The sequence below is a fragment of the Thamnophis elegans genome, chromosome 17 (assembly GCF_009769535.1).
Source record: "Thamnophis elegans isolate rThaEle1 chromosome 17, rThaEle1.pri, whole genome shotgun sequence".
Classification (NCBI taxonomy): Eukaryota; Metazoa; Chordata; class Lepidosauria; order Squamata; family Colubridae; genus Thamnophis; species Thamnophis elegans.
Window position 1 is genome coordinate 17142620 of NC_045557.1, and position 13169 is coordinate 17155788.

General features: G+C 48.0%; 1 protein-coding gene across 1 annotated transcript; it reads right to left on the bottom strand.

Moving 5' to 3' along the window:
* Positions 1 to 6530: 6530 nt before the first annotated feature.
* LOC116520203 (lamin-A-like) lies at positions 6531 to 11648 on the bottom strand. The gene is made up of 5 exons (XM_032234351.1): positions 11609 to 11648; positions 10168 to 10535; positions 8023 to 8148; positions 6914 to 7084; positions 6531 to 6629 (listed from the first exon to the last, which is right to left on the bottom strand). The coding sequence occupies exons 1-5, from the start codon at positions 11646 to 11648 to the stop codon at positions 6531 to 6533; spliced, it is 804 nt and encodes a 267-aa protein (XP_032090242.1).
* Between the last annotated feature and the right edge of the window lie 1521 nt (positions 11649 to 13169).

Genomic DNA, 13169 nt, shown 5'->3' on the forward strand with positions numbered 1-13169 from the left:
AGTAACCTCCAAGTAGGGATAAAAGGAGCGTAGCTGAAATCAGGGACCGACCAGCCATCCACCTACACTGCAGAACCAAACAGGCCACGATCCGGCCAGGTTTCTTCTCTCAATCCCGGATAAAAGCATGTTAGTTTCCTGGCTAAGCAGACCAACGTTCCTTGAATTCCAGGCCCCTCCAGACCTCCTCCCTCCATCCGAGAGTCCGGGCTGTGCGAGGGAGATGAGCAGGGCCGGAAAAAAACCAGCTCAGGCCTTCTGAGGCAAAGGAAACCGTCTCGAGGTGGTCTCGGCTTCCCTCCCAGGGGCTCATATCCTGCCATGTTTGTGGCCAAAACGGCTCCCTGATTCTTCATAGAAGAGAGGAACGCAAACCCTCAGATGAGGACCACAATCAGGGCCCAAATCTCTGTGGCTGAGCAAGGTGGTTGCACAGTGAGTTGATGCAAATGACTGCCGTTGTTAAGTGAATCACATGGTCGTTGAGCAAATCCAGCTCCCCCCCCCTTTGACGTGGCTTGTGGGAAGGTCCTAAACGGCCATCCCAACGACAGACCCGTCCCTGGGATGATGCTGCGGCCATCCTAAGTGCTTGCCGTATCAAATAAACAAATAATCTTGCTGGTTGCCCAAGTGCCTAGATTTTGATCACCTGACCACGGGGGAAATACAGCAACCGTCATAAGTGCGAGGACTGGTTGTAAGCCACGCATTTCAGCGACATAACTACTAACAGTCGCTAAATGAATGGATTTACGTTGAAGATTACCTGCCTGCTTTTCCAATTAGACTAGGGAAAGATTATTTTGACGATTTAAACAAAATAGTGTTGAAGTATATTTGGCAGGGAAAGAAAGCGAGAATAAAATTAGAGTTGTTACAAGATGCTAGAACAAGAGGAGGATTTGGCTTACCTAACTGGGAGTTATTCTACCAGGCAACCAGCCTGATGTGGGTTAAGGAGTGGATAACGTTAAGAAATACTAGATTATTGACTGTAAGAGGACATGATTTGTTGTTGGGATGGCAAGCTTTCTTATGGTACAAGGGAACTAAAATGCAGGGGTATTTCAGAAGACCTTATATATGGGAGGCTTTGTTGTTAAATTGGGAGAAGATTAAAAGGCAACATTACTTAAAAAATCCAGTCTGGTTATCAACTATTGAAGCATTTTCAGATCCAAGAACATGCAAAAAGGAACAAACAATTAGATCTGGTGAAATATTGAATGCAAAGGGGGGAACTTAAATCGATGCAAGGACTTGAACGGCAAGGTATAAAGATGAACTGGTTTTCATATGCGCAAATACATTCTAGATACGATAAAGATCTTAAAAGGGAAGGTTTCCATGATAAAATGATTAGATAAAATTTTGCTATGTACTGGTGAAAAGGTAATTAAAAAACTATATGGATACTTATTAGAGGTTAAGCTAGAAGAAGAACAAGTTAAAGAATCTTTGATTGCTTGGGGGGAAAACTTTGGACATGGGATTGACTTAGAGAATTGGCAGAAATTGTGGTCTCAAAATTATAAAATGACAATGTAAACAGCATATAAAGAAAATTTGTATAAGGTGTTTTACAGGTGGCACCTATTCCCGATGAGAATGTTCAAGAATAAATCTGAAAAGTGTTGGAAATGTCATCAGATACCAGGGTCATATTACCATATGTGGTGAACTTGTTTAGAAGCTAAAAGATATTGTACTAAAATCCACACTTGGTTGGAAAAAATGACACAAAACATAAAGACTTTATTCCAGAGATCTTTTTATTGGGAATTATACTGGAAACATACAATAGAGAATTGAAATATTTGATTGCAAATGTGTTAACAGCAGCTAGAATTGTATTTGCTAAAAATTGGAAAAATGAGAAAATACCAACGCAGGAGGAAGTTATTCACAAAATAATGGAATGTGCTGAAATGAGTGAATTGACATTTGACATTTAGAAAACAAGAAGATAAACAATTTTACAGGATATGGGATTTATTTTATCAGTGGTTAGATTTAAAAAAAAAACATGGAAATGAAAGACATTAGAGAATGTTATCAATACAAGAATAATAAAATGATACAGAATATAACATAAAATATATTATTATTGGCTAGATTTAAGATGATGTAATGAATTGTTATAATATAAATGGTTCCACCACAAAACCGCGTTTGACTAAAGCGCACTCGACGAAACCGCGTAGCTGACGTCATCAACAGGGCGACAACAGCGCGGAGACAGAAGCACGCTGTAAACCCTAAACCTAAAATTAACCCCTAAACCTAACCCCCCTAACCCTAACCCTAACCCTTAACCTAACTCTAAACCTAACCCTTAAGCTAACTCTAAACCTAACCCTTAAGCTAACCCTAAACGTAACCCTTACCTTAAGTTGAATCGGCTTGCTTTCAAAGCGCTATTTAAAGCGCCCTTCTTTCTCTGCGCTGGCTGTTGTCGCCCTGTTGATGACGTCAGCGACGCGGTTTAATCGGGCGCGGCTTAGTCGAGCGCGGTTTTGGCGGGTCACGAATATAAATGAACCCTATATCTAATATATCTCATTTAAAATGAAGGAATAATAGTGATAGTCAAACAAATGAGGTACAATAATAACAATGTACACAAATATATTGGATAATATGTGATTTCATATCAATTGTCATAACTGTCTCGGGCTCTTTCCAGCCTCGGGATCTGATGAGACACCTGGACGTCAGACTTTTGCCACAGGTGTCAGGGGAGTCAAAGGCCCAAAGGGAGAGCTCGCCAGAGCCCGAAGTGTCCATCTCCATGTTGCCATGATTCCACAGGAAGATCCGACGATCTCCCTGATAAAATACCTTTAAGTGGCTCAGTGTCAAAGTCATCATCTTAAGGATGGGGGCAAATCCAAACTTAGTTGACGGTAACTAGCCTTGGTTGGCTCTTGAATCTTGACAGGTGGAAGTGTATAATCCATGCAATGCAAAAGAAAGCAGCTAGGCAGAATTCCTCTTTTCTTACAAAAACGAATCAGAAGAGATCAGCATAACAGCAGAGCATGTGCCCATACAGTCATGTAGCCAAAGGCAGGACGGGGACCCACCATTGCTTAATATTTAAATTAATAACTCTTAAGCAAAAAGATTTAATACCTTCCATATTATGGACAATACCTAAAATAAGGTCCTACAATGTGGGAAAGCCAAATGACAAACGTATTCAACATTTCCTGGATTGCTTTCACAACTAACGGTTGAAGGGAGAGAAAAAAAGATCATTAGTCCAGAGTGTCAGCGTTCCAAGTATCATGTAGAATTAAATCAGAGTCCAAGGCAAAATGATCCTTAAAGTTCCAATTTAATAAGACAGGCATGTTGGCATCGTGCTGTGGGATCCCAATTCTGGGAGTTACATCAGGATCCCACCCAGTTAAAAGTTCATTATCTTTTTTTTTTAATAATTTTATTTTTTATTACATATACAACATCACATAACAATAGAAAAAAAAGGGAAAAGGAAAGAAAAAAAAACCCCATCGTCCCATACAGTATGTTATTTGATCACAGGTGCATCCCTACTACGTTCCCCCCCATACACACATCCCGTATCTCTCTGTTGTATATTTAATAGACACCACAATAACCTAGGGTTTAAAAAAAAAGGGGGGAGACAAAAAAGAAAAAAAACCATCATCACATACAGCATGTCGTTTGGTTACAAGTGTTTTAACATCTGCATCTTCAAATAATATTTACCGTCTCAAATATTTCATCTAATATAACTAAAGGCCTCATTTTCATTCTACAATATATATTCAGTTAACATTAGCATTATTTTTCCCCAGGAAGTATACTTATATTTATTGTTAACCTTGCATTTCATACCTTCAAACAGAGATCTTATTCCTTCATTTTTCAACAAAGCATCGCTGCCTATATATACCAGTTTTCATTTGTTCCCCTATTAGAATTGCTTATCAGCAGCAAAATATCATTATAATTTCTTAACCTTATACATTATATCCCCAGACCTTATATTAATACTTCATTGTGTCATTGTTAGATTATTTCACAGCATAATTATATCATCATTTACTTTCTTCAATTAAGCCATAAGTATATCATTTTTCATTTCCAAAGTTTTTTTTTTTCCCCTAGCCACCGATAAAACAAATCCCATATCTTATAAAATTGTTCATCCTCTTGCTCTCTAATTTCAAATGTCAATTTACTCATTTCAGCACAGTCCATTATTTTTCGGATAACTTCTTCCTGTTTTGGTATTGTTTCGTTTTTCCAGTTTTTTGCAAATACAATTCTGGCTGCTGTTAACACATTTACAATCAAATATTTCAATTCTCTATTGTATGTTTCCGGTATAATTCCCAATAAAAAGATCACTTAGTCTAGTCTCTAGCTTCTCGGTTTTCTTCTCTCCTTCTTGGATTTTATTTTCAATTTTTTGAATCCTGTCTTCGTATTTCAGCACCCAGTTGTGCATGCTTTCAACTTTCCCTTCCATTTTATCAACTTTTTGCACTATGCTTTGATTTTGTTGTTCCATTACCTCCATTTTTTTTATAAGAGTGTCTAACTTGCTATCTTTACTGTCAATTCCTGCTTGCATTTTCTGCATCATTTGCATAAGTGTTTCAAAATTTGCTTCCTTCTCTTTTTCATGCTGGGACATTGTCTGTGTTGTCCTCTGGCCTCCCGCAGGTGAGGAGGCGGAGGTTGATGTAGAGCCAAAAGCTCATAGCTCATAGCCAATTAGTATTAGAGGGTGGAGGGTTATAAGTACAGTGGATGAAGTACGTAGAGTACACAGAGGAGAGGAGGGAGAAATGAGGAAAAGGGGAGAGAGAGAAAGGAAAAGAAAGAAGGTAGAGAAAAGGAAAGGGGAAAAAAAGGAACTCTTCCAACTATTTTGCTCAAAATTTAAATTGGATCATCTGTTGATGTCCTAATTTCTTCAGAAAAGAAAGAAATACAGTGAGAATACAAAAGAATATATATATATATACATATATACATATATATATATATATATATATATATATATATATATATATACACATATATATATATATATATACATATATATATATATATATATATATATATATATATATATACACATATATATATATATATATACATATATATATATATATATATATGTGTGTGTGTGTGTGTGTGTGTTTTCTGAGGTTTTCGCGGGTGTTAGTATGTAGGTCTCTAGTTGTTCGGGTTTTCTCCCGCGTAGAATTGGAGATGTCTTGGCGACGTTTCGACGAAGTCACATTCGTCATCTTCAGGCTGCTGCTGACTACTTCAGGTTTGGTGTTTCCAGGAGTAGTGTGGGATCTTGGCTGTTTGTTCCTTATAACTGCTGGTAGGGGATTAAATTTTAACTGCCAGTAGGGGATTAAAACTGATTGAATGGGGGCTTGGGTGTGTCTTGATTAGATGGAAGTGTGTCATTATTTGGTGGAGGGGTGTTCTGTTCTGATTGTTTGGGGGGTTGTGTTTCCTGTGAGGGTAGGAGGGGTTTTGAAGAGGCTGATTGTGCTTTAGCAGTCTGGCTTCTGGTTCTGGGTCGTGCCTCCTCATCAGTTTGTGTTTTTGGTTGTTTTCTTTGTGGATGTTTTTTGGTAGTATTCTGTGTGGCTATTGTGAGTGTGGGCCTGGTCTCATTCTTCATGTTTGGGATTCAATGATGGGATTCAATGCGTGCACTTATTCTTCTGTTGGTCTGTCCGATGTATGTGGCGGGGCAAGTAGTGCATGGGATTTCATATACTCCTTGATTTTCTAATTCAATTTTGTCTTTGGGGTTTCTTAGGATGGTGGATATTTTCCGGTCTGTGCAGAATGCTGTCTTGATGTTGTGTTTGTGGAGGATTTTGTTGAATTTGTCTGTGGTGCCTTTTATGTATGGGAGGAGGGCTTTTCCATTTTCTTGTTCTCTGTCCTGGACTTTAGTGGGGGTTTCTTTTTGGATTAGGTTGGTGATCTTATTTCTTTGGAATCCATTGGATGTCAGTACGTTGGTGAGAGTGTGTAGTTCGGTTTTTAGGTGTTGTTCATCAGCTAGGCGTTTTGTTCTGGAGATGAGTGTCTTGGCTACGGAATTGATCTGGGCTGGGTGGTGAAGAATAAGTGCACGCAATGAAGAACACAAAAATGCAATGAAAAAAGAAGAACCAACTTCTTCCCTGGTCCAACACCTCAAAGCCACAGGACATAAAATTGACTTCAATAAGACAAGAACCATCGCCAAGGCCGAACACTTCAACAACCGTATAATCAGGGAAGCAATCGAAATAGAAAAACACCCACATAGCATGAACAGGCGAGACGACACCTCCCGCCTGCCAGCCCTTTGGAAACCCGCCCTCATTAACAAACGAATCCCAAACATGAAGAATGAGACCAGGCCCACACTCACAATAGCCACACAGAGGGAGACTAGTATAGATCTATTTCAAGCTCTTTAGCTCTCATCAGCTAGCCACACCCTTGTTGGGAATCGAACCTGTGCTCTATTGCCTGTCGATGCGAATCCGCGTCTCCTGAAGCTCCTCGTGAGCCGTCCCAGCCAGGCTGCTGTTCCTCTCGGCCGACTGCTTGGCGTTTTCCAGCTGCAAAGGCCAGAAAGAGGCTTATGACAAAGGGGCTAGACCTCAAGGCTGCTCAGACTGCTCTGCAGGGCAGGAGTGGGGACCCCTCCCCCTCCAAGGCTAAGAGCTTGGCCCCGTCCTGCCTCAGTGCCCCCACCCCCCATCCTCTCAAGGCTGCGGTGAGGGGGAGCAGGGGGCCTTCCCTGGACTCCAGAGCACCTGAAAGGGAGGGGGCAGCAGACGGATGCCGGCTTGGGGAGGATGGGAGCGGGAGTCCACCCCCCAGCCACCCCCGGGTGGCCTACCTTGGCTGCATAGGTCTTCTCCAGCTCCTCCTTGTAGAGCCGGACCTGGGCCTCGTGCTGCCCACGGAGGTCCTGCAGCGCATCGGCCAGCTTGTTCTCGAACTCCCGCTGGCGCCCGTTGTCGATCTCCACCAGGCGCGTCTCGTGGCGGCGTTTGCTCTCGCGGAGCTCCTGCCGGGGGCAGAGGGTGAGCAGGGCATCCCAGGACTGGCAGGGAGGCACAATCCCCCCCAACCGCAACCCCTTCCCCCCAGCCCCCCCCTGCAGCCCCCAGGATCCAACAGCCCCAGCTCCTCTGTGGGGCCGTTGCCAGTGTGGGGAGAAGAGGCTGCAGGAGCTGGGCTGACTGCCTGGCCCAAGGCAGGGTGGCGAGTTCAAGTCTCCCAACCCATGGGGAGGGACTCTCTGTCGCTTAGGTCCGGACGATTAGTGATTAGCTATTATTACTGAAATGGCTTGAAATATTGGGGAGTGTAAAGTGGGGGGGGATTCTTTGCCACTGTACAGATAGTCCTCAATTTACATCCACTGTTGAGCCCAACATTTCTGTTGCTAAGTGAAACGTTTGTTAAGTGAGCTTTGCCCCATTTTATGACTTTTCTTGCCACGGTCGCTAAGTGAATCACTTTAGTTGTTAACAACCTAAGTTGTTAAGTGAATCTGGCTGTGACTTTGTCTGTCAGCAGGTTGCAAAAGGGGCTGAGGAAAGGGCCCTGGGGACGGAGGCCACCGTCATGCAGGGGAAGAACAGGGCCGTTGTAACTTTGAGCCATCACTAAACGAACTGCCGTAACTCCAGGACTTCCTGCATGGAAAGAGTTTGAAGTCTCCACTTTTTTCTCTCCGTCTCTCTCTCTCTTCCTTTTCTAACTTCTGTTTTTTCTCTGTTTTTATTTTATAAGGAAACTTAACAATAAGCTTCATTTTAGAATGGGTGGGTCTTTTACGGAGGGAGACCCCAACTCAAAGTAAGGGGGAATTCGTGGCTGCGAGAGCTCTGGAGCAGCAGGGTCCCCTTTCAAGCCACGGTGGAGTAGGATTCCTGCCCTAGACAGGGGAGGGTTGGGCTAGATGACCTCTAGGGGACCCTTCAGGGTTGTGGGACTCACCTCGCTGTAGATGTTTTTCTGGAAGTCCAGCTCCTCCTTCAGGGTCTGCAGCCTGTTCTCCGCATCCACCCTCCGCAGCATTTCGTCCTGAAGCTGCTTCTTGATGTCGGCCAAGGATCCCTCCACCTGTGGGGGGACAAAGGAGGGACCCCCGTCACGCCCGGAGGGGAGACCCTGTGTGGCCTCAGCTGCTCCACAGGAGCCCCGCCCTCTCCAGGTCCCCCTCCCCTAGTCAAGAGCTGGGAGTTTAAGCCATCCACCCCGATTCGGCTTCTCCCCCTCAAGGCCTCCTCAAGCCTCTCAGGAGTCTGCAGGGAGGGAAAAACGCCAGGGAGTCTGAAGCAGAAGGAGAGCCAGAAGGCACCAGACTAGCAGGAGACGGGGAGTTCTAGTCCCGCCTTAGGCACAGAAGCCCCTGGGTGACTTTGGTCCAATCACCAGGGGGACTGGGAGTTCTAGTCCCGCCTTAGGCACAGAAGCCCCTGGGTGACTTTGGTCCAATCACCAGGGGGACTGGGAGTTCTAGTCCCGCCTTAGGCACAGAAGCCCCTGGGTGACTTTGGTCCAATCACCAGGGGGACTGGGAGTTCTAGTCCCGCCTTAGGCACAGAAGCCCCTGGGTGACTTTGGTCCAATCACCAGGGGGACTGGGAGTTCTAGTCCCGCCTTAGGCACAGAAGCCCCTGGGTGACTTTGGTCCAATCACAGGGAAACTCGGAGTTCTAGTCCCGCCTTAGGCACAGAAGCCCTGGGTGACTTTGGTCCAATCACAGGGGGACTGGGAGTTCTAGTCCCGCCTTGGGCGTGAAAGCCGACCGTGTGACTTTGGGACTGCTCCTTCTCTCTCAGCCCAGCCCACCTCACAGGGTTGTTGTGCTGGGAAAAACAGGAAGGAGGAGTAATTTAGTATCGTGGCCAATTTGAGTTCTTTATAAAAATAAGGAAGGCAGGATATAAATAAATAAACCATAGAAACAAACAAACAGATGGAAAATGCCCCTGGGCAGGGAGGAAGATCTCTGGCCGGGGATGATGGGAGCAAGAGTCCCCACAGCCAGATCCTCTGAAAGGCCGGTGAATGGAAGAGTCCATTTGCTTTCCAGCTGTCCATTCCTCTTCTCTGCCTTGGCAAATGGTGGGCTCCACCGCCCCCTGCTGGCCTCACCTGGTGCCTGCAGACATGAATGTCAACTGGTAAAGCATTTACACAGTGAGCTTCTCCAGCAGCCCCCCCCCCACCCCCCAGCCAGTTTGGGGAGCAAGTGGGAGGGTGGGGGGAGTGAAGGTAAAATGAAGCTGCTCATAAAATCCAGACTGTCCTGGAGCACAGCCCAGAGAGGGTGCAGGACGGACATAAAGTGGGGAAAGCAGAGGGAAGGAGGGGCTAAATTCGGGACAGTCGATGGCACCTCTGTGGCCAGGAGCAGTCTACCTTTGAAGAGCCACAACTGAGCACGGTCAACAGCTCTGCTGGTCCTCACAGGCCAAGGAAATCCTCAACCTTGGCAGCTGAATGATGGGTGGGCTTCAACTCCCAGAATTCCCCCGTCAGCTGCCAAGCTGGAGAAATATTCTTCTGTATCTTGCTGCTGTTTCGGCCTCCTTCCGGCACAGCACACGTTAAAGCCACAATTACAGAAGCCACCCAAAGAGGAAGCATGGCCAAATTAAAAGCATCGCAGGAGCCCAGCCACCCATTGTCCGGGAGGGGGGAGAAACTCAAAGACCACCAGCCTGCCTTCAGTCCTGGAAGCCTAATAAGGTCGGCCAGCCTAGGAACGACCTGGAAGGCTGGTGACCGGTCTCCTAGCACAGTGGTTCCCAAACTTGGCAACTTTAAGACTTGTGGACTTCAACTCCCAGAATTCTCCAGCCAGCTCTTCTGGGAGTTGAAGTCCACAAGTCTTAAAGTTGCCATGTTTGGGAACCACTGTCCTAGCAGAAGCACCCTTCCCCTTCTGCACAAGACACATTTACAGGCATCGTCTACCTGAGCCTACAAACTCTCTCCTCCTGGCACGTTTTGGGACCGGGAGTCCAAAGGTGGACGCGGGAGGGAGGACCAGAAGGAGAAAGAGCCCCCCTCCCATCTCGAGGGCAGAGCAGAGGGACCCCCGGGGTTCTTCGCAGGTGTGCCTGGTCTACCTTGGCCAGCTGGCCTCTGAGGTCACGGACTTCAGCCTCCAGGTTGCGCTTCTCCCCCAAGGCGGTGCTGAGCGCAGCCTCCTTGGAGTTGAGCAGGGCCTCCACATCCTTCAGGCGGGCCTGGGCAGCGAGCAGGTCTCCTTCCTTCTTGGCGTTCCTGAAAGGGAAAGAAGCGGCGATGGGGTCAGGAGGGAAGAGCCTTCCCAGCAGGAAAGATGGACTTCGGCACCAGCCCACAAGATGATCCCCATGGGAGGGAGACTTGGGAGCACCAGAACATTCACCCAATTTAAACCCAGGCCCAGAGATAAAGAGAACGACCCCATTCACACGTTTCAGCAAGCTTTCCCTAAGTAAACCCCAACAGGCTCACGTGAGAGCAGAATTGCATTTTCTGGGAATCTGGCGCCCCCATTTGGCTGTGCTGAGCATTGCCTAAGATCTTGTGGGCTTCAACAAGCAGGAACTTTAAATTAGTTTGGACCAAATGCTTAAAGCAATCAATATCCCACCCAGAGGACCTCCCTTTCACCGTGTGTGTGTGTTTGCTGCTGGTGTCTGGACTTCAAGTGACCAAGGTTGAGAAACACTGGCTTAAAGCAATCAATATCCCATCCAGAGGACTGACCTTTCATGGGGGGGGGGGGTGTTGCTGATGGTTTTACTACTGGTTCGCAACCCGCATGGAACGTGTGTGTGTGTGTGTACATGTACCAGAGGTGTGCTGCGTGCCCGTGCACCATTCAATGTAAACCCTTCATGCACGCGCAGAACAATTTACAGTGAACCGCACATGTGCAGTCAGTAAAATCCAAAACGGCGGGGGCCCAGCAGCGGTGAGGGAAGCGGTTGAGAGGCGCGTCATGCCTGGGTCGCTGCCAGTTCTGAGACCCAGGCCTGAATTCCCCTCCTGGTTCTGCCTTTCCCCTGTGAGATGGGCTCCCTCGCCAGGAAGGGGGAGAAGCTGCCAACTGGGCCCCTGGGGTCTTTGCTCAGGTCCTTCCTCCCCCCCCCCCAATTCTGCTCAGAGAAGAAGATCCAAGGCCTGTGCAGCGCTAAGGAAGATGCTGAAGGGAAACGAGAGAGGTTCCCCATCACGAAACGCTGGGCTGACTGAGGAGAGAGGCCATTCTATTCTCCCCTGCTTCCTTCCAAACTGGGTGCCGAGAGCTGGGGGCCTTTCAGGATTTCAGGCTGGGGGGACCCCCAAAAGACAAATGCCCCCCTGAAGAAAGAGGCAAAGGGCGCCCGCGGCAGCAGGAAGGTTGAGTGGCAGAGCGATGCTTCCTACCCCGATATCCCACCGCCGCAGCTGGTGAGGATAATCAACTGGGAATTCGTGCCGTATTTGTATCTCAGGGTTCGAGTGGGGAGGGGTCCCGCTCGGAGCTTCTGGTTTCCTTGCAGACGTTTCACTGAAGCGAAAGTCGGCACATCTTACGCTTTGCCAAGGAACACCGGAGTCTTATCCTGTCTGGCATTTTTCAGCCACACGGCGGAGACCCAGGCGGACCCTCTGTGTATTTATAGTGGCACGAAACGTACTCAGCGTCGCATCGCATCCACTGCCTCGAGATGTGAAAAGTCAAGCCGGATAGAAACGCAGCGATACACGAAGCCCTCCAGAACAGGCGTTCCCAACCCTTGCGCCTTGTGGACTTCAACTCCCAGAACTGCTTTGCTGGCGGAGGAACTCTGGGAGTTGAAGTCCGCAAGTCTGAAAGGCGCCACGGTTGGAGAGTCCCTGCTCCAGAATGCTAAGCTCAGGCCCGGATCCCGGAGGAGGAGGGGGCCGGGCGCGTGGCAGGGTCACCCACAGAGAAACCGTGAAGCCGGAGGGGAGTCTGCTTGCGAAAAGGACACTGGCCACGGAGGGGAATGTCCACATTGCGGCAGCACCAAAGGCCACGTTCTCCGCTGGGCGGAGGCCATCCGGTTGCCAGGCCTTGGGAGCAATGGCTGGGAGGGGGGCTCCGTGGGTGGCACCCAGTGAAGCCAGCAGGGAAGAGGGAGGGGCTCCTAAGTAGCCCCTCCCACGCTCTCCGTGTCCAAGCCCAAAGGCCGGGTGCCGGCAGCGGAGCCAAAGCAGGGGAAACGGGGCCTCGTTGTTTAAGAAACGTTCACTTGGCTTCGATTTAGGAAGGAGAGGGAAGGAATGCAGACAAGGGGAAGAAAAAGCGGCGTGTTGATCTGCGCTCCGGTCCAAGTTTCCACTCCTCGGCTGCCTCCCTTTCCTCCTCGGAGCAGGGAAGGCGCAGGAGAAGTCACCCCAGCAGCCGCTTCGAGGCTGAGCGGAGGGAAGGAACAAGCCAGTCATTTGGGGGATCTTCCGAGTTGCAACAGCACTGAAAAAAGGGGGGCCTAGTTCTCCCCACCTATGACCCCTGCCGCAGCCCCCCGGGTGGCGTGATGGAAGTTCAGACGCTTGGCAGGTGACTCACATTTGTGACGGTTGCAGTGCCCGGGGGGGGGGATCACGTGATCCCCCTTTTTTTGCAACCTTCTGACAAGCAAAGTCAGTGGGAAGCCAGATTCACTTCAACCAGTGGTTCCCAAACTTGGCAACTTTAAGACTTGTGGACTTCAACTCCCAGAATTCTCCAGCCAGCTCTGCCAAGTTTGAGAACCACTGGTCTATACCATAATTTGTTTGGCAGCCAGAGGGATGATGGGCCGAGGGAATTTTCGGCAACACAGACTGCCCAGGAAGGAATACGGGTGGCAGCCGGTCACTTGGGGAGGGAGGGGGAGCTGGTGGGACAATTCAATGCAGGGATTTGTGGATCTGGAGACCGATCGGTGGCCAAAAGCAGCTGAGCCGCAGCTGCCGGGGGAGGATGGACCGTGTGCCAGACTCTTCCATGCAAGAGGAGGAAATGTTAAGGGTGCGGCTTAAGTAGGCGGGCATATGTTGAAAGGGGTGTGAGTGCCCGGGTGTTTCTGATTTTATATTGGCCCTCTAAGATGCAGCTGAATATGAAACTCAGCGTTACAAATTACAC

Bases quoted from the DNA above. Each gene is read 5' to 3' on its own strand.
- LOC116520203 (XM_032234351.1), bottom strand. From the start codon at position 11,648: ATGCCAGACAGGATAAGACTCCGGTGTTCCTTGGCAAAGC. The intron at 10,536-11,608 runs GTAAGATGTGCC...CTCTCACGTGAG, and splicing joins CCGGTGTTCCTTGGCAAAGC to CCTGTTGGGGTTTACTTAGG. The intron at 8,149-10,167 runs GTAGACCAGGCA...GTCCCCCCACAG, and splicing joins TCAGAGGCCAGCTGGCCAAG to GTGGAGGGATCCTTGGCCGA.